Source organism: Cynocephalus volans, chromosome 11, assembly GCF_027409185.1.
Source record: "Cynocephalus volans isolate mCynVol1 chromosome 11, mCynVol1.pri, whole genome shotgun sequence".
Classification (NCBI taxonomy): domain Eukaryota; kingdom Metazoa; phylum Chordata; class Mammalia; order Dermoptera; family Cynocephalidae; genus Cynocephalus; species Cynocephalus volans.
Genome location: NC_084470.1, coordinates 3,337,173 through 3,360,365, shown reverse-complemented (window position 1 = coordinate 3,360,365; position 23,193 = coordinate 3,337,173). Strand labels below are relative to the sequence as shown.

The window sequence follows — 23,193 nt, the reverse complement described above, 5'->3', positions numbered from 1 at the left end:
TGACTGTCTCTCTGCCTCGTTGATAAATATGGTTCCTAACTCTTTCTACTCTGTTGCCTTTTCTTTCTTTCATGGGAAGAAAGCATCATGGAAACGGCAATCTTTCAAAAGGACTGCTTAGTGAAAAGCCAGGGCTTTGCATTTATCACACACCTAGAATGTCTGCAAAGCACTATGTGAATCCCTTTGCTCAGGAAGCATGAGGAGCTGTCTGCACACCGCCCCAGGGAGGGACCTTCCTCTTCCCAAGATGGTGTCTTTCCCTTTAGTCTTTATTTTACCTTGTAATAGGATGGAGTTGTTTTAGTTGAAAGTGCTCCTTATTTTCAAGTCCTTTTTGGAAGCACTTGGGTAAAATGAAGGAGAGGAATGTTATCAGAAGAGACAGCTCACGGTGGGCCAGATGCTTGGGGAGGAGGTGGCGAGCCAGGGCGGGCGTGCGGGTGGGGACGCTGCTGGCTGAGGGGGACGGGGGTGCCCCCGGCTGGGGAGCTGGCACCAGCTAAGGCGCAGGAGGTGGGATGAACGTGGAGTGTAGGGGCAGGAACCAGAGGCGAAGTTAGAGGATGACAGGGAGCCAGCCTCCAGAGGACGGAAAGTACAGACGGGCCCTTAGAAAATGGGGAATGTTCCTCGAACTCAGCAACTCTTTCTGTATTTTTGTTTTCTCCCCAGAAATATCCTAGCAGTGGTTCTGACATTTGCTCACTCCCGTTTTTGGTCAAGATCTGTCAGGAAATTAAATCGTATGTATACTATTTCTACCTCTCTGAGCACATGGTAACATCCTTGCTGTCCCCACTTTCTATGACTAAAATGATCTTCACATTTAAAAGGCACCTTCCTGAAGGCGAAAGTGTTTCCTGCTCAAAACCTGACTTGTACAGAAACTCGAAGAAGAATTAGCTCTGAGCGAAATCGCTTTGGTCTCCGCATCTCAAAGCCTGGTCTGCACCGTGGCGGGGACGCAGCCCACTGCAAGGCCTTTCACACGGCTCGGCCCCCTCCTGCAACACCTGGGGACAGCCCCTCTTGCTGCATCAGATCCAGGCCAGGCCGGCCACGGGTGATGGCAGGGAACCTTGGAGTATCTTTAGTGCAAGACACTCACGAGGCTGGAAAGGAACCGTTTTTTCACAGAATCCAATCTATGACCTGAAAATCTGCCTCTGATATATATGAACAGGGTTCTGAGGAGAGAGACACTGTCCAGAATTCCTGAGCCCTCCTGCCTCAGTTTAAAACCCCATACTCTAGCTGCACCTGGAGTCTGAGATTATGCTAGAAGCAGTCATCACTGTGCAAAAGGTCGAGATGGAACCGTGAGAGGGACAGTGGGCTAAGAGGCCAACAGTGTGGGTTCTGCCCTCACTCAGCTGCTTCTGCGACAGCCACCGCCACCACTGCTGCTGCGACGCTGTTCCAGGTGGCAGGTGCTGAACTTTCAACACATGTCCTCATGCTCGTTTAGCTCTCATGACAACTCCACAAGGTAGGAATTATTATTATTCCCGTTGCACAGGGAACGAAACTGAGCCTTAATGAAGTAACTTTCCTCAGGCCACCGAAGACCCAAGACATGCCCCCAGGTGTGTTTGACCCCACACATTCTTTGGGAACATACATACTCTTGACGCCTTTTCAGTGCTGCCTCTTGAACCATCTTTGGGAACTTGAGCCTGTTTCCCCATATCTAAAATTAAAATATAAACTAAATTCTGGCTACTCCTCAGAATCATCTGGAAAGTTTTTTAAATCCAGAGTCCTTGTCCCCAGACCTTGTGGGAGGGCACAGCACTTTCCTGAAAGTCTTCCAGGTGATTCTCGGGCAATCGGACCCCACACCTTCACTCCTGGGTTGCTGGCATCCTCCCAGCACTCGCCTTCCAGTTCAGGTGCCAGACTGCAGATGCCACACGTACAGATGATGCTTTACAACGCCACGTGTACAGATGACTTCAAATAATACTCTTTTGCTGTGAGATGTTTGTTTAGACCACACCATCTGCTCTAGCCCATTTCTCCTACCCTTGCTCCCCTGTTGGAGCTCCTATTACTTTAGCCCATTCTAGTCCAGCCTGGCTCTCATTGAGGCAGGTTAGACCTGAGAATGACCAGAGGTGACAGTCAGGCTGCATGTCTGGACTGAGAGGCTATATTAGTTTCCTCTATCTGCAGTAGCGAAATACAGTTGTCTCTGGATATTCACGGGGGAGTGGTTCCAGGACCTCCTGCAGATGCCAAAATCCACAGATGCTCAATTCCCTGACATAAAATGGTGCAGTATTTGCCATAACCTACACACATCCTTCATATATTTTAAATCATCTCTAGATTACTTACAATACCAAATATAATGTAAATGCTATGTGAATAGTTGTTATACTGTACTGCTTAGGCAATAATGGCAAGGGGGAAAAAGTCTGTGCACGTTCAGTACAGACGCAATTTTTTTTCCGAATGTTTTTGATCTGCGGTGGGTTGAATTCACAGATGCAGAACCCACCTGATAAGAGGGCTGACTGTACCACAAACTAAATGGCTTAGAGCAATAGAAATGTATTCTCTCTCAGTTCTGGAGGCTAGAAGTCCAAAGTAGAGGCATCAGCAGGGCCACTCCCCCCTGAGACTCCAGGTGGAATCCTTCCTTGTCTCTCCGGCTTCTAATGCTGGCATCAATCCTGGGCGTTTCTTGGCTCCCAGCTGCGCCACTCCAATCTCTGCCTCTGTCTTCACACAAGGCTATCTTCCCTGCATGTGTCTTCCTTTGATAAGAACACCAGTCGTACTGGATCAGGGCCCACCCTAATGACCTCATCTTAACTTGATTATATTTGCAAAGACCCTATTTCCAAATAAGGTAACATTCACAAGGACCAGGGGTTAGAACTTCAACATATCTTTTTGGTGAACACAGTTCAACTCATAACAGAGACACTTTTCCTATGTTCTGCCATCTTTCATCTCCTGAGCTTCATGGGAGCTAAATCCACTGAACATCTCCAGTCTGTTGTGAAAATATCTGGGGAGAGGAGGAGGCTATAGCTCTGACCCACATTCAAAGCCTCATAGGGGTACAAGAGTTAAAAACCTGTCCCAGTTCATCTGCCGGCATGAGCCCTGCAAGCCAGCTGCACGAAATGCTGGCCTGGGTCCCAGAAATAGTAGCAATCCCCCTTCTCATAAACGGAAGTGGATACAGAGAGAATCGGGACATGGAAGCAGAGGGGACTATCAGACATGCGAGGTACAGGGGTCCCCAGGACCCCATCCCTGCATCACGCCTCACTCCTGCTGACCTGAGACCCTGACCTCTCCCTGCAGAGTGCATCATTGCATTTTCTGTGTCAGATGTAGGCCAGCAGGACCCAGCAGTGTCAAAGTGACAACTCTTCAACTGAACAACTTTGAAAAATTGAATTCAAGTGCATCTGTGGCCAGGGATTTTCTTGGCTCAATTCAAAAGGGAAACTATTCTTTTTATGAAAAAGCAAAAACAGTGTTTTTCTTCTTCCTAAAAGTGATTATGCTTCAAGTATAATTTGCACCAGGTCACAATGTGCTCAGTGCATTGTGATTTACAAAGCACCTTCAAATGCAGCCTCATTTATTCTTCAAAACAACCTGCAGTTCAGTACTAATAATGATAACTCAGAGTTATCTGATGCTACGTATGTGCCAAGAACTGTTGTAAATGCAACCCTACCAGGCAGCCACCATTACTGTTTCCTTTCTAAAAAGGGAAAGTCACTTGCTCAAGGTCACCGAGCTGGCAACGGACAAATCTGACCTTCGAATCCAGCAGTCTGGTTCTGTTGACTGCCCTCGCCCCTTACTCTTTAGATGAACAAGTAGGTTTTAACTGCCTCCCCCACTAGCACGAGTCTGCAGGTGGTAGAGATAAGACCTGAGTGTCTTCTATTGCACAGCCCTTTGATAAAGTCCCTGCAGGACGAATGCCTTTCTCGCTCTGTACCTCTCCCTGCTGCCCACCCTGTTTGGTCTAACACCTTCAAAGAGTTCCCAGGGGTCCCATGCTTGGGAAGTGTTCTCGCTCCCAGCATGGCCAGCCCTCCTCAGGGTCCCCAGCCCACGGTGCCTGCTCCTGTCACCTGCTTTGCAAGTGCTGCTTCCCCACTGGTCTCCTACACAGCCTGGAAGCTCCCAGAGAGCAGGGAATCCCGTTTTTCAGTGAGCTTCTTATCCCTGGCACCTACCACAGTGCTTAGCATTAGTAGGAACTCAGTGAAGAAATGAGGGGATAAATAAAGAAAAAAGCATGGTAGGATACCAGGCCATTACCATGGGGCAATCAAGTTTGTTGTTTTTTTTGTTTTGTTTTGACCACAATTCACAGTGCCTACACGCTCTCAATTTTTTATTGCAACAACGGTAAGTTAGGAGGGCCCCCTTTTTTAATAATCTGTTATTTTTATTTAATTTCTATATGCATAAACCTATATATGTTATTTCCCATAAATGCACATAGACTATCTTGTCCTACGTTACTGTGCTTTTTTTTTGTTTTTTTTTTTGTTTTTTTTGTCTTTTTCGTGACCAGCACTCAGCCAGTGAGTGCACCAGCCATTCCTATATAGGATCCGAACCCGCGGCGGGAGCGTCGCTACGCTCCCAGCGCTGCACTCTCCTGAGTGCGCCACGGGCTCGGCCCACGTTACTGTATTTTTAATTCACCATCATATTCTTTTCCTTTTTTCCTTGCTCCTCCTTCCCCATCTCCCTGCCCCTTCCACCCACTTCATCCCTGCCCCCCAGCAAAGTGACCATGTCAGCAGGTCAGGGGTGTCCTTCCGCGGTTGCTCTTCTCCGGTCCCATCTCACAGAGATCTACATGACACATTCACATCCACGACCAACCCCTCCCAGCCCTCCAGTGCTGTCGGGGACCAAAATGTGAGGCAGGTCCATGTGAAGATTTATTCTGACAATTTTTCTTTTGTTGTACTGCCCTTGTTTCATGAAATTATTATAGGGAGATTAAACTTGAATAACTCAACATTGTGTAATTAATAACATTCAGCACAACTACACTTTCTGCCTGCATCAAGCCTGCTAGCCCCACATCTGGCAACAGTCAGTTACTGAGCAGCAGCAGCCTCTCAGACTGCATGAAGACTGGAAGGAACACCGTGTGCCTCGAAACCGGATAATCTGAATTGCATTTGGGATGTCTCTAAAACTAAGCTGGGATGAGAGCAGACTCCTGACTTCTGCTGACGAGCCCAGGCAGCAACCCTTAGAGCCTTACAACAAGCATCCCAAGTCCGAAAATCTGAAATCCAAGATGCTCCAAAATCTAAAACTTTTTGAGCAGCCACATGACACTCAAAGGAAATGTTCATTTGAGCATATTGGATTTCAGATTTTCGTATCTGGGGTGGTCAACTGGTAAAATTAATGCAAATGTTCCAAAATCTGAAAAAATCGAAATCTGCAACACTCTGGTCCCAAGCATTTTGGATAAGGGATACTCAACCTATAACAATAAGAGCTAATGTTTTTGAGTGCTTACTGTATGCAGTTCTTCATGCTTTACACATATCAATTCAATCTTCATAATATCCCTAAGTAATGATATTGGTCCTATTTCACAAACGAGGAAACTGAGGTACAAAAAGAATAATTTGCCTCAGGTCACATAGCAAGTAGACAGTACACCTGGGATTCAAACCTAGAGTCTAATTTCACGTTAAGTTATGTTAAGGGGCTTCCCATGGCTTTTCCTTCCTATGAGGATGCCTTCACCAAATTCTTTGCTTTGAAAATGTTTTCTCATCCTTTAGGTTTCACCTGAAGATCTCTTTTCCCTATAGAGAGTTAGAAATATTTTCCCTCTAGGTTTACAACCCTCTTACAGCATTTTCTCCATAGTACTGTAGTTATCTATTGATCCACTGTTTTTCCCTACTTATTGTCAAATTTCTCATGTGCAGAAAATGTAACTTGTATTCATCCCTAGTGTCTAATGCACTGCCTAGCACACAGCAGGGACTCCACAACTGCCTGTGGAATGATGAGTGAATGAATGAATGAATGAATGAGCATTTCAACATACAGCTAGATACCTTGAAGGATACACAAGGTGTCAAGTTCAGGTGCAATTTTGCAGAAACAATTTTAGTAAAAGTCAAAAATGCCTTATTCAAGAGCCAAATATGATTTGGAATTCAGAATTTCATATTTTAGGAAAGTAGCATTTGGTGTGTATACCATAACTCACCTAATGTCCCCAGTGCTCTTGATCAAACACATTTATATTTCAGAGTAAAATGAATGAATTGTCACACTAAGTAGGATAAAGTTTGTAAATTGCCTTATGTCAGTTCAGGTCAAGTTTTGCCCCATCAAATGAAGTTGCTGAAAATTGGGGAAAAAAAATTCGTATTAGGGGCTGTGAATAAGGGGTTGTGGAGTTTGTGAGTCGCACTTCATGCTGCTTTAGGTGATCAGTCTACCCTCTGGTGTCTAGAATGCCTGGCTTTGGTCAGCCCCTCTGAGACTTCAAAGGCTAACGAGCTACCTTTCAAGTTCTAGAGACAATTCTTTGTTCCTTCCTTCAAGGACAAACTATCGCCCCCAAGATGGAAAAGGTTGGAAAGGATAGTTCTGGCATACTGAAGTGAGACTTTTCACCTTTTCTCAGACTGAAAGTATGGGCTGTTTAGACACGTGCCATGTCTCTCTCTGTCTCTCTCCTTTTCTCAACTAGAAAAACAAAACAGCTATCCAAGAGGTCAGATACATACATGGGAAAAGAACTACCTAGTCTCATAGGACATGCGATGTTCAAAGCCTTTTCCAAAACTTATTTTAATGGTCACAACTTATGCTAAATGATTGTATGTCATTTGGTCCAAGCTTTTTCAACATTTCTTGCATTTCTTGGGTATATGAACCCCAGAACGTCCGAACAGGAGGGGATCTTCGCCATGACATTGACCTTTTCCTCTCCCTTGGAAGAGAGCAGCCTTAGGCCTCCCTGAGCCCCCTTCTGGAATGCTCATCCCCGCTCCAGTGTGGGGAAACCAAAGCTTTGAGTGACATGGCAACAGAATTTGGCCACAGTCCACACTGGGATTGTGACTGGAACAGGAGCATGCCCTCGCTGCCTTCCCTAGGGCGGGTTCTAACTCTCTTGAGGCCAGGGAGTAGGGCCTTTCTAGTCCCTGAGGCCGGTCCCCTCTGGCCCTGCCCACCCCAAACCGAAGGGGTCTTCTCCACTTGGACAGCAGCTCATGACCACAGCAGCGGGAAGGTGCTTTTCGTGTTATTCCATTTCATCCTTCCAGTAAACCCTGAGAGGGAGGTGGCATTCGACACATTGCGCAGATGAAGAAAAGAGGCTCAAGAGGTGACATAAGTCTCCTAGGATCACAGAGCTGGCAGGAGGTGGAGGTTGGAAAGGGACTCCAGCTGTTGATCCTGCTGCCCTTTGCGAAGCACCCCGCTCTACTCCATATCTGGCAAGAGACCATCTGAGGGCCGATCCTCTCTAAGACGCTAGATGCCACCAGGTGAGGAGGTGGCACCCGCCCGCTCGTCCCGGGCCCACTCCCCAGGTCCAGTCGGGGAGCAGACCCCCGGGCGTCCCACGCAGAAGACCTAACGCTGAAGAAGCGCAGAACAGGCTGACAGAGCAGTGCAGGAAGGGGAAGTGGCGAGCACCCCCAGGACAGCCGGAGGATGCAAAAGGGGGGACTGGTGTGACCAGGCCCAGGAGGCCGCAGGCTGCTGGGCTGCTGCGTGTCCACCAGCGGCCCCGTGGGCCAGGGAGGGCCTGCTGCGGCCAGGGCGGGGTCACTGAAAAGAACATCCAGAGAGAAAGAGAGAGAGAGAGAGAGAAAACAGCTCTGTCTCCCCTCCTGGCTCTTCCCACCAGCGCCAGGTCCAGTTCAGGGGATTTCGCAAAATTCCCAGCCCCAGATTCACAGAGCAGAATGCAGGCTCCATAGCCATAGATGCTAAAATAACCCGCACAGTCTCCTGGAGTGTTTTCCCAAAGAGGCCTGTGACCTGGACTTCTGCTGGGTCCTCCATCCCTGAGTTCCTGGCTCCCGCTCCAGGCTACCAGGCAGGCCCCACTCTTCTTGCCGGCCATCTGGCTGCATTCGTTTGCCTGAGGCGCTCAGGACTGCTTAGGGGCACTGGGTTCAAAAGACCACTTAGTAAACCCTCTAAAGAGTCACATTACTCACTCCAAATTCTAGGCTCCCAGAAGAGCCTCACCCTGTCATGTGACCACATTACTCTGTAACCCCATAAGTGACTTTCGTAAATGGATAGCAGTGTTTGCCGTTTAGAAGCTGGGAAAGGTCTGGAAGTGCAGTCACAGGGCAAATCCTTCCTCGTGGTGTGCCCGTGGCCTTGGCATGAATGTGCTTGGTCATCACATCAGGGTCCTAGGTTACCCAGGCTCATGATGGGTGGGAAAGTTGCCAACTAATGACACTGAATGCCTCAAGACTCTCAGAAAAAGTGATTGAGAAGAGCAAAGTTTTAAGAAGAGGCTGTCTCACCAGAATGTATAAACTGGCACAAGTTCAATTGGATTTCATTGACTGGACCCAAAATACAGCCTCCTGTTTCCTGGGGATCTCAGCATCAGTATCCCACGGCCTCTAAAACTTCAGTTCAGTTATTTCACTTCCCCATGTGGGCCAAGTTAAATACCAGCTACAAAACAGTTCTGGTGGGTGGAGCAGAGACTGGCAGAGCTCGGCTGGCGCTCGGAGCAGAGACTGGCAGAGCTCGGCTGGCGCTCGTACACACCAGCAGACCCTCAGCTTTAATCTTAGAATGGCCCTCTGTTGCGTAAACTCTGCACAGCTGTATTTGAAAATGTCCCTATTTGTTTCCACAAACATTGTTTCTTTTTTTCTTAGCTCACCAGGTGTTTTGTTTTCTTTTTTCTAGAGCCATAAAAAATTCTGTGCCTTTCAAAGATGTAGATTCAGACAAATACAGCATTTTCCCAGTAAGTATTGTTATGAATAACCAGATGTTCCCTACATATTATGTCACTTCCTACGAATTTCTTTCCTTTAATAAGACAGGACCGAATTTCATTTGGATGTATTATTAATTTGGTGAATCATTTTACGATTTCTAAACACTTTTGCGTTGTAATAATATACGGGCTGTCAAAGTAAATCTTAGGCCCGGACCGTGTGTGTTTCCATTTGAGACTGGAATTCTCAGTGGGTACTCTCAGGGGTCTTCAAAAAGTTTATGGAAAGATCTGTATTATCTTTTAATTCTATTTTTCATGAACTTTTTGAAGTACCCTCATCCAGTTATCTTGAAAGATATTATGAGTTTTTTGGAAATTCTTCACCCTACTTTAACTTAATTTTCTAAAGTGTGTGTGTGTTTATGCGGCAGGTGTGCATGTTTGATTTTAGAGCCGGTTGTATGTCAGGGTGTTCTCTTTGAATGCAAACAAATAAGTAACAGGTTATAAACTCCCCAAAGTTTGGGGAAGCTCAGATATTCTAGTTGGGAATGAAGGAAATAAAAATATTGTTTGACATTATTGTGACTCGTGGTTCTTTCAAATCAGTCAAGTCAAACATATAAATTAAGTTTGGCTAGAGATTTTTTAATTATTCAATGAAATGGTTAATCATTTGGCCAAATAAACCAATTGTTTTAGAACAGACTAGTGGTTAATAAAGGAATTTCAGGAAGTTGGATGGTCCTGCTGTTTCTGGAGGTGCACATAGACACACACACGACATACACACAGGCACACATGTACATACGAGGATCCTTCAGAAAGTTCATGGAAGGATTCATATTACCTTTTAATTCCATTTTTCCATGAACTTTTTGAAGTACCCTCATATACACAGATCTGCAACATGCATGAAAATCAACACCACATACCTGTATGCATGCCCCTGTCATACACATCCACATCCACACACATGCACCCCAACACACCCACAAATAGGCACACGCACATATGCGTGCACTGTCATTGGCCCTGGTGCTGTGTTACATTTCATCTCACACAGCATGTCTCATCATATTAATCTTAATTTTCTTAACGATCCTTAGTGTTCCTAGACTGTATTTGGATTAAAAACTGTACATGTAAATGTCACTCAGCTCTGATCAACCTTACTTGTGGATAACATCAGAGCAGGTCTGACCCCTCCTTTGTGTGCTTTTCAATTTCAGACACTGCGGGGCTATCATTGGCGAGGCAGAGACTGTAATGACAGTGATGAGACAGCATACCCAGGCAGAAGGTAACTATCGCCGCTGTTGTTGATTTTGAAAATTACCCTCTAAAAAGGAGGCAGGATGCGTACTTCTTTCCCCTGACTAGGGGATTCCCACTACCAGAGAGAAGGAAACTCCATGTCCCGATTGAAGTAAAGCAAGGAGAAAAAGAACAGCATTTATGCATTCATTTGTCCAAGAAATGTTTATCGAGCAGCAATTACTTGCCAAGCACTTTGCATCATGTGGGGTGGTAAACAAAATAGAAACATGCCTCCTGCTCTCAGGAAGCTTACAGTCTAGCGGGAGAAACAGCGAGTGAACAGGTTGTGGTGGACGTCTGTCCAGCCTCCCGTAGGAGTTCGACTTGCAGGACTGGACCCAGGAATAGTGGCTTCTCCCCCAGGGGTAAGAAGAGGGCTCCAGTAGATGAAAAGCATGTCACACTTTAGTCCTGAGCTGATGTTCAGCCAGTCACATCTCTGACTTCAAAAAATGGATATGTCAACCTTCACCTTGGCTGTGACTCCAGCGCCGAAGCATAAATTAACCAGATGTCTGGGTATTTTAGAGGCCCCACTTTAACGGCTTCACCTATCTAAGTAAAATGGAATGCGGATTTGTTCATTACGTGCATCGTCCCCATTCTGCAACGATGTGGTCCATGAATATAGCCAGTCATGGAAAAGACTGAGTGGAGACTTCAGTGTGTCACAATGCACAGTGGTATGTGGCACTCTTCCCTGAATGTTCATGTCTCTCCATGGCATTTCATGTGGCACTCATTCATGCATTTATTCATTCTTTCTCGAAACTGACATGCACTGAGGGACAAGTATGTGCCGAGCCCGACGCCTATGTTTTCTTTTTAGGCCCAACAACTGGGATGCACATCAGGATTCAAACTGTAATGGCATTTGGGTAAGCAACTAAATTCAAATTTAAGCCCATTCTGTCTTTTTCCATCCTCTTCAGAAGCCCATTGCCTATTACTTTAGCCAGACTAGAAGCAGAAGGAAGAGCCTCGAGCAACTCTGGAAGGGCGCAGCACTCTGCCCACACATGGAGAGAGCTGATGACCTACTGTGATGAGCACTGGGGCTCTCTCAGTCACAGCCTCGTTAAGCCTTGCTTAGGTTACCCACATCTAATCCCTTTATCCTGTTTTGAGCAGAGCGAGATTAAATTGGGAGTAACGTTAGCAAAGTCTTACAGCAGCACAGACAGCTGTGAGAGCAAACCACGCGTTGTCACCATTTTGCTGCAACCACTTTCTTCTATTTCATAAGCTTAGTCAGGGAGAGCAGAAACTATCCCATGTTTACCCCACTTCCTGCACCTCGAGGCAGCTAGTGCCGGTGCCCCAGTGCAGCTTCCAGGTAGAGAAAAGGGAAGGAAGGAAGAAAGTCAACCAAGGTTGTCTGTGGACAGCGATGGCAGCAGACTCAAGTCTTGTGGAGTCTTCAGCTAACTTAAGTTGAGGGTTCCTCATGAAGAAAAGAATAACAACTTACAAATACAAAATCAAGTATGAAAGTAAGTAGTTATTTAGAACAGTAGAAGAAATTCCAACAAATTGCTGGAGGCTTGGAAATTTAGGTTCCTTTCTTTTGAGATCTCTTTTCTGATTTACCAAAAAAGTTCTTACGTAGAAACATGTCCTACCTGCAGCCTGGCTTTCAACCTCCACTTTAGAACACTCTAGAGCTCCCAGGCACTCCCAGCACTCACGTGGGCGGGGGCTGTTCAAACAAGGGGACTTGAAGCTTAAGATTTCCTGGTTTCAAGGTAAATTGCCTCTGAATAGTTGCCTCATTTATTTGCTTGGATGAAGAGGAGAAAGTTTGCATAAATATTTCCCTCTCTCCAGAACACTAATGGTCCGGGCCAGCCCCAGCAACCACCTGCTGTGCGAGTGTGGGTCCCATGGTTTCTGGGATACGGAAAACTATGACAGAGGACATTGCCCCAGTTTACCCCACCCACCCACCCACCCAATCCTCCACCATGGAGGAGAAGAAGACATCTCCCCTAGAGCTTAAGGTGTCAAGCCCCCAAGGTAGCTTTGGTTCTGACCAACGCAATCTTCATCATCATGTTGGTCAGTGTGTGAGGTTGCTTCTTTGTTCCGTGGCCCCACCCCTGCCTGTGACATGGGGTGCCACTCCACATAAGAAGGAGGGACAGGCACTTTCATCTCGGAATTTTATGAATATCCCTTTCAAGGAATGGCTGCTTCACTAAGGGTTAGCTTTAGCTTTAGGTGTTAGGAACCACAGCTGTGTTAACCCAGTCCTAACTCACAGCCCAATTTCACTTCCAGGGTTTCTCAATCTCAGCACTATTGGCATTTGGGTCAGAGGGACTCTTTGTTGTTGGGGCTGTCTTGTAACCTGTAGGATGTTTAACAGCATCCCTGGCCTCTACCCACTAGATGCCAGTAGCACCCCCACCCTATTGTGACAACCAACAATGTCTCCAGATATTGCCAGTGTCCTGGGAGTGGGGTGCCAGATCGGCTCCACTGAGAATTGTCATTCTAGAAGCATCAGTTTTTAGGAACTAAAGATGTCAGGACACTTAGATCTCCAGCTCAGAGACTGCAGAATCCACCCTGACCTTGTGCCCCAGTCGCTCAATGGGCCCTCAGTGCTCCAAGGAGTGGGACTCTCAGTCTTGACACCCCTCCCAGAACCCTGCCCTGTACCCTCTGAATGAGACGGCCAGTTTCTGGATCTCTCCTGTTTTCACCCCTGGTTCCTCCCAAGCCCAACTTGCTAGTGTGCAGTGTTGCTATGTTGAATTAGGGGCTCAGAGACTTTAAAGGGTTTTATCTACCGTTTTGCCTTTGGGCTTTTAAAGCCATTTAGAGAGGATTTAGTGTGTATGTCTCATAAATTTAAAACCAAACTGCTAATCTCATCTTTTCTTTTTTAAAGGGTGTTGATCCAAAAGATGGAATTCCATATGAAAAGAAATTCTGTGAAGGTATGAGTTGTAAAAGTTGTGTGCTTATTGCAGTAGAATATTCTTTTCTGAGTCAAATTGAAGTGAAAAGACCACCTGCGTCAGGAAGTGCCTGATGTTAGAACTTACTATAAGTTGACCAATTTGTATTTATCTTCATGACAGATGAGAAAAAACACATAAAGAAGGTTCAGAAAAGGAGGTAGGATCTAGAAAAAGCAAAACCTGATTTGTCGAACCGACCCCTTTACTTGAGGATTGGGAAACTTTAAGGATAATGTGAGAAAAAGCTCCAGGATGGATAACAAGAGTCACAGAAATCAGCACTTTTCCGAAAGGAACATAAGTAAGGGCAGTATCTGACACTCTTAATCTTTCGTGTCTCCCTCATTACACCACAAGGTCTGATAGAGCAGGTCCCTGTGTCCGCTGAGCTAAGATGCGCGTCTGATTGACTTGAGAGAGACTGCGCACTAGATCCTGTGGGGGGCTGCAAAAAATAGCTGAGCGAAAGCTCTGCACTCAAAATGCCCAAATGCCGCCTGCATCTGGACCATCAGTACTGTTAGGAAAACCCACCCGCACATTACTAAAAACATCCTCCTGGTGGCTCCTAAAGGGTCTGAAACAAAGCACTGTGCTAGCATCACTGTTTCATGTTTAAACAATGCTTCCTCCCTACTTTCGGAGCATCACACTCATTCATTCAGTCATTGTACAGGTATTTTCTGAACAACGGTTTCACTTATGCACCAAAGGCTATTCTTGGCTCTGAGTTTTCATGGGCAAAAAATATACAGTCCTTGTCTACAAGCTCTCAGAGGGGCAAGAAGGGGCCTAGAAAGTGTCAAGGCCCCTTAAATGTTTATGAAGTTTAGAAATATTCGTCGGATGAATAAAATAATGAATGAACAAATAAATTAATGAATAAGGAAATGCAGATCTAGGTGAAACTCTCGTGCAAGGCTTGGAGGTCACTGCGACAGGCCTCTCTTCACTGTCCACTCCCTGTGCCCTCCTGGAAGTCCTGGCCCTTCTCAGTCCCCGTTCGTGTGTCCAAGGGGCAGCTCCCCTGGAGGCCCCGGCAAGGGAGCCACAGTAGCAAGGTGGGGCGATCCTCCAACAGGACTTGAGGGGTTTGGAGGTGAAGAAAGGAGGCTCTTCTTTCTGCCTCTGGAAAGCAGCAGTTGACTCTTCCAGGATCTTAAGGGATTTGGAAGAGTACATCCACAGGTGAATGATTTGTATCAGATCAGTAAGTGATTCTTAACCTCCAAATGCACAGGAGACCCTTCTATATCCATCTCCCCATTAATTAGCCAGAATTGTCCAGCCAGTGCTTTTGCGTGTGTGGATTAAGGGCTTTAAAAGACCATAACATCTTTGAAAAACTAAAACTGCCCCATAAGATCATTAACTCTTAAAGTGAATTATAATAGAAATCAGTGTATTTTTCCAAGAAAGCAATTTCCAGAACCAAAATTTAGAGCATATTTCTGAGTTTAGCTAAAGTTTTGATTCATTTACTCATCTGTCACTCACTCGGGATGTTGTGGGGCAGTTTGTTGTCTGCTGAGCTGGGGAACACACCTGCATCTGTATAGCTTAGCTCGCAGTTTCAATGGCCTAGAAATCTCATTTAGCTCCTAAATGCTATGCCCTCACTGTCCAGCACACAACAAGTTGGTAATGCATCACTGTTATGATGGTCTGTGCACAGAATACACACCGGGGTATCTGCTCTCATAACTTCCCAGTCTTGAGGCTCCCAACTACTTGAGTGCATCAATAATGCAAAGAAATTGTGCTGCCTAGGCTCACAGCCCAGAGGAATCATTTTGCTGGGAGACTCAGCTGGGGCTCATTTTCACATCTCTCCCGAATGGATCACGGCGTCGCAGATGTCTTTGGTAAGTAATTCTGGCAGTAATCACTCCGGATGTGCTGGCCTTTGTTTTTATTTCCCCTTGCTCTCTCTAAATATGATGCCAACTCCAAACAGGTGCAGATTTCCCTCCTCAGCAAAATCTGCCATGAAAGGCACATCCACAGGCTTTTTGGTTCTAGGCAAAGGGCTTCTCTCCTACTCACCTTCCCTACCCCAGCCGGCTGCTGCCAGGAACCCTAAGATAGCAGGTGGGAGTCAATAAGCTAGTGCTGAGTGTGTCGAGAGGACATGGGCCCGCGGGCTGGCTGCCCCGTGGAGGTCGCAGTGAGACACTGTGAAATCAGACTCCAGCCTGACTTTTGTCTGAGCAAGCAGGATGGGGCTGGGCAGAGCCTGCTGCCTGGCTCCTGATGGCCATTGCTGCCCTCATGGAAGGTCATCGGGGACAGACAAGCCCACCATCCATTCCAAGAGCAGGGGGACTGCCCTGGAGATTAAGTGGAAAAAATGAAGAGGGCTACGAGGCAGAAGCACAAACAATGGCAGACTCAGAGAAAGCAAGGAAAGGGGAAGGAAACCAACTTGTGCTGACTCTTTATCAGGTGTCAGGCACCATAAGAGAGAGATTTGCATGTGTTACTCAGATGAACGACTCATAAATATGCAGTTGAAATATGATGGCAACTCTGTCTAGTCCCAGTTCCTCTCCTGAGCACACACCTGCCACGTTATCAGGAGGGCCATTATCTTCCTCTTGAATTGTGCAAACACCTGGGGAAATTGTGTGTAAAAGGATGGAAGCTGGAGGGTGCAGGGAAGGGCAGTCTGATGCCACACACCTGAGCAGGGGTACAGCGGTGTCAGATGGATAATCTGCAGCCGGAGTTTCCTGCGGCCACAGTTATCACAAGGGAATGCACCAAAGCCTGTGCCAAGGGCCAGCTATGCAATTGGCGGGACCCAGTACAAAATAAAAGTTTGATTGCCCTTGCTCAAAAAGCAGCAAAAAAGTTTCAAGGTACTAAAATATATAGCTTTTTCCTTTCTTCAGCAGTCTCTCAACTTGTCGTGGTGCTTTATATTTGATATTTAATGTCATTCTAAAAGAAATACTTAAAAGTTTTTAAATATTAGCATGAATTTTACATTTACATTATGCAATGCCAGTTTTACATGCAACTATAAGAGCACAGAACTCATTGAATCATCAAAATTACATAATTCTTACTTAGCAGCTGTTGGGCTAAGGCTCAGACCCTTCAAACCAATTGTACAGACTGAGTCACAGACCCCTCATGTGCCGGGATGGATCACAAATCCCTCATGTGCCAGGCTGGGTCGCAGACCCCTCATGTGCAGGTCCACAAGCTAGCCAACTGGGAAGGATCCCAGGAGCCATTGGCAGAGTTGACAGGTTTATTTCAAAGCGAGCTCAGTCTCCAGCTTCCTCAGCAGCAGCAGCAGCAGCTTACAGCAGCCTTCAGTGGATCTAGCAGCAGCAGTGGTGGCCTCACGGAGTGTCCTAAGGATTCGGGCAGCAACAGCCTCCAGCAGTAGTAGCAGCCTCCCCATTACCCCCTCCCCGGGGGACATCCCTGGGGTGGAGGACCCAGGCAGCAACATCAGCAGCCACCCTGGGGGCATCCCAGGGGTAGGGTGCACTGTGGATCAGAGCTGTTCATCCTTTATACTTAAGTCCGATAACCTGGGTGCACATGTGCAATTACATCAGACTATAACCAAGGAACACCTGGGGGCATGTGCATATTTACATCAAATGTTCAGCAAGATTCTGAATATCTGAGGGACACTGACCCTTTACCTTCACTTTCCCTACAGCAGCTCATCCCTGGAGGGTGCTTTGTGCTGCCCAAAAGAGAGAAAGGCAAGCCAGACTCAGGAAGGCTGGAAGGAGGGATCCCAGAGGCATGGAGCCACCAGAGTGAGCACCTCCCCAGCAAAGAGATCCTGGGGGCTGAAGCAGACCCTTGCAGGCACTGAGGTTCCCACCCTGCGACACTCAGGCTGAGAGCTGCTGGGTCCTCCTGCCAGCGCTCCATGCACCTGCCCTTCCCAAGGCCCACCTCCCCAACCCACAGCAGTCAGGTGACCCCCAAGGGTCTTCAAACCTCTGCACTGGGACATGCTTAGTACTTGGGTGGGGGATGGAGTTCACCTCCCCTGCCCACCAGATGCCAACACTGCCACCCAGAGCAGGGGACAGCTGCTGCTGCACCCGACTCAGTCCTCCCCTTACCTGCACCCAGGTTTCCGTGAGGGGCAGAAGGCATCATCGGAACACAGGCCTCCCCCATTGACACCACCTAGTTGCCACCTGGTTGGAGGGTGCAGCAACAGCAGAGCAAGAAGGGGGAGCCAGGCTGGGGGAGTGGGTGGCCAAGAACTGTCCCCAGGGGTGGCAGGAGACAGGATCCAGTGTGAGCCTGGTCTCTACCCCCTCCCTCACACATGCCCAGTGGTCCCAGCTGACTTCACTCACAGCACACATTCAAATACAGAATTCTCATGGCATTCAAGGCGGGCAGCAGAGTGTTGCCCCAGCTGTGGGGCCCTTCTGAGCACAGGGCCCCGTGGCACTCACTGGTTGCACAGCCATGAGGTCCTGCCTGTGTCTGACACAGTGTGCAGGGAAGAGCAGCTCACGGTGTCCCTTCTGAATGGCACTTGTGGGGTATTGCCACAACAGGGTCACCAAAATAGTCACCCATCAGAGAAGTCGTGGTGCCCCTGCCCATGAAAAGGGGACTGGGCACACTGGGGAAGCCCTTGTCTACAGCACCATAGGTGTGGGCTCCTCTTACCTCTCCCAGGAAATTCTGATCCAGAGAAATTAAACTGCAGAAGTGATACATTCTCCTCGACCTCTGATTCCCAGATTAAAGAAACTGAACATGAACTTAAACATTCTCTGAATCTCTCCCAAATCCCAGCACTGGGCAGACGTAGGCCTCCTTGTGTAAGGACAAGCTGGTGGGGAAACACACCTAAACACATAAAAATGCTTAGGAGCCCCAAAGAAGAGTGCTCTTTTGAAAAAAGCTTGCAGCAGGAAAGAGACCGACATTTTATAAAATATTGCGTTCAGATTCTCAACGACTGCTTTCGGGTGAAACAACAATTACCTGATATAAAAGTGCAGTGGCGAGACTGACCAGCAAGCTGGACAGTGCTGAGAGCAGGACGGGCGAGCCAGTCAGCCAGCTGGGGAAGTTCTAGGACTCAGGAAAAAGACAACAATGTGAAAATCAAGGGCCAAGAGATGAGGGCATGCAGGATAGGTCCTGGAGACTGAGTGGGAAAGAGAAAAGACATCAGGCAGAGAGGAAGCTGTGACCAAATAAATAATAACAGATAACTTTCTTGATTTGGGAAAATCCTTGCTTTCAATCTAAAGCCCCCACCTGGTACCAGGCCAAAGTATAAAAGACTCTCTCCTCATCATATCCTTGGGTTTTTTTATTCCAAGGATAAAGAAAAAATCTTGCAACCATTCTGCCCAGCAAACAAACAACCGGGTACATTCTAGGAGGGAAAATCCGTTTGGCATGAGACTTATCTCTTGACATCAAATTTCAGAAAACTGTGGACCGGACTCTACAGACTTTTGGGCAGGAAAGATCATGTGTCAAAATGCTCTAGCTCCCAAGCTATTGCTCTCACACGAGGACTGCAGAAACGTATTCTTGGTCATTCATAAATTCAGAACACAGCAGACATATGCCTTCTGGGGAAAAAAATGTTTTAAAGAAATACTCCAGTCTCTCTGAGCATGATATTATAAGAAAAAGACAAAAAAAAAAAAAAAAGAACTTACTAGATTCAATTACATACATTTTTCAAATGTATGCAATTTCAAAAAACTAATAAAATTGAACATGGCGAACAGGTATGTTAATTCACCACCAGTGAGATGAGAGCTAAAGTTGCTAGAATTCCTCTGAAAAGCAATTTGACAATATGAACAAAGAGATATTAAAATGTTTGTGACTTTAACCAGTAATTACTGGAAATTTACCTTTAAAAATGATCAATAATTTGCTCGAGAATAAATGTACATGAATATTCACCAAAAAGTTATTCATAAGAGCAAAAAATAAGGAAAACAAAAATTTAAAAAGAGATGTAAAAATATATTACATCTGTACAATGAAATTTTATACAACATTAATGCACATTAATAGACATTTATTGGCGAGAAAATATGTTTCTGATAATTTGTTAGAGGACAGCAGCAGGTCACAAAAGAGTATGTATGAGATGATTTTGTGAATATCTGTGTGTCTGTGTGTGCAAACAAAAAAATAATTGGAAGGTTGTAGACTAGTATGTTAATGCTGGCTGTCTTCAGACAGTAGAAATATGGGTAACTTTTTTTTCTAATTTTCTTCAGTGAATTTGTATTATGAGTGTACCAAATATTGTAATTCAAGATTTTGGCGATTTGTTCATTCTGTTTTGTTTTAAGCAAATACTGAGGAAGTCAGCTAAAGAAAACCAATGCATTGCTGTATTTAATCTTTGTCAAAGCTCTCTGAGGCAGGTGTTATGACACAGGTAGCCACTCAGAGAGTTTGAGTAGACTGCCCAAGGTCACACAGCTAACAGTCAGTGTCACCTTGAACCAGCCACTTCGCCAGAAACTCTGTAAAGGGTGATGGTAACAATGTCAGGCAAGGCCACATGCTTCAGTGAGCTGACTACTATGAAAGTGTCTGCGTCTGCGTGCTGCTCACGCAGTGCAGTGTCATGGGTGACCAGGCTGGCTGACATCCTTGTGTGTGTCCTCCTTGTGCCTGCACCTGGCCTCTGGAGGCTGAGGAAAGGGCTGCCTCTCTTCACACCCTGGGGCCCACTTTAGGGTTCTCCTGGAGAGGACAGTTCTCACCCTCTCTCACAGGGGGCGGCCCTGCAATGTGCCCAGTCTCTAGGGAAGAGAGAGGCCCACCAAGTGGACATCTTAAGGAAATTGCCACAGCACACCCAGCAGCCGGCCCGTCCTGTAGACCTCATGATCAGAGTTCGGATTGTAACATTTTCGTCTGCTACTTGGAACAACGAACTGATTGAAATGCTGCAGGTGAGCATTTCTTGGTTAGGGTTTCGGTTATTTCCCACTCCCACTTTTTGGCAGTAAATAGTTTTGAGAAACGACTATGAGAATGGGCTTATGAGAGACTGAAACAACTCTGAGGCAATTCTCCCAAACTCATTCTGTGAAACAAACATCACCCTGATACCAAAACCAGGCAAAGATACAACTAAAAAAGAAAACTACAGGCAAATATCCTTGATGAATATAGACGGAAAAATCCTCAATAAAATACTTGCTAACAGAATACAGCAAAACATACACAAAATTACACAACTTGATCAAGTGGGATTCATCCCAGGGATGCAAGGTTGGTTCAACATATGCAAATCAATAAATGTGATGCAACATATCAATAAAATCAAATGCAAGGACCATATGGTCATCTCTATAGATGATGAAAAAGCATTTGATAAAATTCAGCACTCATTCATGACAAAGACCCTCTATAAGTTAGGTATAGAGGGAAAGTATCTCAACATAATTAAAGCCATATATGACAAACCCACTGCCAATATCATCCTGAATGGGGAAAAGCTGAAAGCTTTTCCTTTAAGAACAGGAACTAGACAAGGATGCCCACTCTCACCACTCCTATTCAACATAGTGTTGGAAGTACTAGCCAGAGCAATCAGAGAAGAGAAGGAAATAAAGGGCATCCAGATTGGAAAAGATGAAGTCAAACTGTCCCTGTTTGCAGATGACATGATCCTATATATCGAACAGCCTAAAGCCTCTACAAAAAACCTCTTGGAGTTAATAAATGATTTCAGCACAGTAGCAGGATACAAAATCAACACACGAAAATCAGTAGCATTTCTATTCTCCAATAGTGAACATGCAGAAAGAGAAATCAAGAAAGCCTGCCAATTTACAATTACCACCAAAAAAATAAGATAGGAATAGAGTTAAGCAAGGATGTGAAAAATCTCTATAATGAGAACTACCAACCACTGCTGAGAGAAATTAAAGAGGGCACAAGAAGATGGAAAGATATCCCATGCTCTTGGATTGGAAGAATCAACTTTGTGAAAGTGTTCATACTACCCAAAGTGATATGCAAATTCAATGCAATCCCCATCAAAATTCTAATGACATTTTTCTCAGAAATGGAAAAAACTGTACAGACATTTATATCAAATAACAAAAGACCATGCATAGCCAAAGCAATGCTGAACAAAAAAAATAAAGCTGGAGGCATAACACTACCTGACTTTAAACTACACCACAAAGCTATAATAACCAAAACAGCATGGTACTGGCATAAAAACAGACACACTGATCAATGGAATAGAATAGAGAATCCAGAAATCAACCCACACACCTACAGGCATCTGATCTTTGATGAAGGCATCAAGCCTATACACTGGGGAAGAGACTGCCCCTTCAGCAAATGGTGCTGGGATAAATGGATATCAATATGCAGGAGAATGAAACTAGACCCATTCCTCTCACCATATACTAAAATCAACTCAAAATGGATTAAAGAATTAAATATACACCCTGAAACAATAAAATTTCTTAAAGAAAACATAGGAGAAACACTTCAGGAAGTAGGACTGGACACAGACTTCATGAATATGACCCCAAAAGCATGGGCAACCAAAGGAAAAATAAACAAATGGGATTATATCAAACTAAAAAGCTTCTGCACAGCAAAAGAAACAATTAACAGAGTTAAAAGACAACCAACAGAGTGGGAGAAAATATTTGCGAAATACATATCTGACAAAGGATTAATATCCAGAATATACAAGGAACTCAAACAACTTGACAAAAAAAAAAAAAAAAAAGAGCAACCCAATTAAAAAATGGGCAAAAGAGCTAAATAGGCATTTCTCAAAGGAAGATAGACGAATGGCCAACAGACACATGAAAAAATGCTCAACAGCACTCAGTATTCAGGAAATGCAAATCAAAACCACCTGCGATGCCATCTCACCCCAGTTAGGATGGCTAATATCCAAAAGACTGTGGATGATAAATGCTGGCGAGGTTGCAGAGAAAAAGGAACTCTCATACATTGTTGGTGGGACTGCAAAATGGTGCAGCCTCTATGGAAAATGGCATGGAGGTTCCTCAAACAATTGCAGATAGATCTACCATATGACCCAGCTATCCCACTGCTGGGAATATACCCAAAGGAATGGAAATCATCAAGTCGAAGGTATACCTGTTCTCCAATGTTCATCGCAGCACTCTTTACAATAGCTAAGAGTTGGAACCAGCCCAAATGTCCATCATCAGATGAGTAGATATGGAGAATGTGGTACATCTACACAATGGAATACTACTCAGCTATAAAAAAGAATGAAATACTGCCATTTGCAACAACATGGATGGATCTAGAGAGAATTATATTAAGTGAAACAAGTCAGGCACAGAAAGAGAAATATCACCTGTTCTCACTTATTTGTGGGAGCTAAAAATAAATAAATAAATACACAAATAAACTGGAGGGGGGGAAGAAGACACAACAATTACAATTCCTTGAAGTTGATATGACAAGTGAACAGATATGAGGCTGTTGGGAGGGCGGGGTGGGGGGAGGCTTCAGTAATGGGTCACAGTAATCAACCACACTATATATTGACAAAATAAAATAAAATTTTTTTTTTAAAGTTGATTCAATGAAAAAAAAAAAAAAAGAATGGGCTTATGAGGAACCCAAATCAGGCATAACAGTACTCGAGATTTATGAGTCATATCAATATGGTAAAAGTGCTCTGGAGAGTGGGGACAACAGTATGGCTTTAGTGTCACTTTGTCATCTGTTTTAAGCTATGATGTTCTAGCGTTCTTAAAATCTCCCCAGGTTAATCTTCCTCGGCAAGCTAAACATAAGCCCTGTCACCCCCCACCCCCAGCCTGAGCCCCTTCCGTGGGACACCATCTGATAAGAACCGAGGATGGGACAAGAACAGAGAGATGTTTTGCTTAGAATGTTGGTATTGAAAATGAAGATTTATCACCAAGTTAT

The 23,193-nt window shown here is 45.4% G+C and overlaps 1 protein-coding gene across 2 annotated transcripts in view; it reads left to right on the top strand.

Moving 5' to 3' along the window:
- The window catches only part of AOAH (acyloxyacyl hydrolase), a 228,126-nt gene that overhangs the window by 101,333 nt on the left and 103,600 nt on the right, over window positions 1–23,193 (top strand). For both annotated transcript variants that reach the window (XM_063115109.1, XM_063115108.1), the window contains 6 exons: window positions 676–746; window positions 8,935–8,995; window positions 10,204–10,274; window positions 11,121–11,169; window positions 13,188–13,236; window positions 15,031–15,125. In XM_063115109.1, the coding sequence (XP_062971179.1) occupies window positions 676–746; window positions 8,935–8,995; window positions 10,204–10,274; window positions 11,121–11,169; window positions 13,188–13,236; window positions 15,031–15,125 (396 nt within the window). The remainder of the gene's footprint in view (window positions 1–675; window positions 747–8,934; window positions 8,996–10,203; window positions 10,275–11,120; window positions 11,170–13,187; window positions 13,237–15,030; window positions 15,126–23,193) is intronic.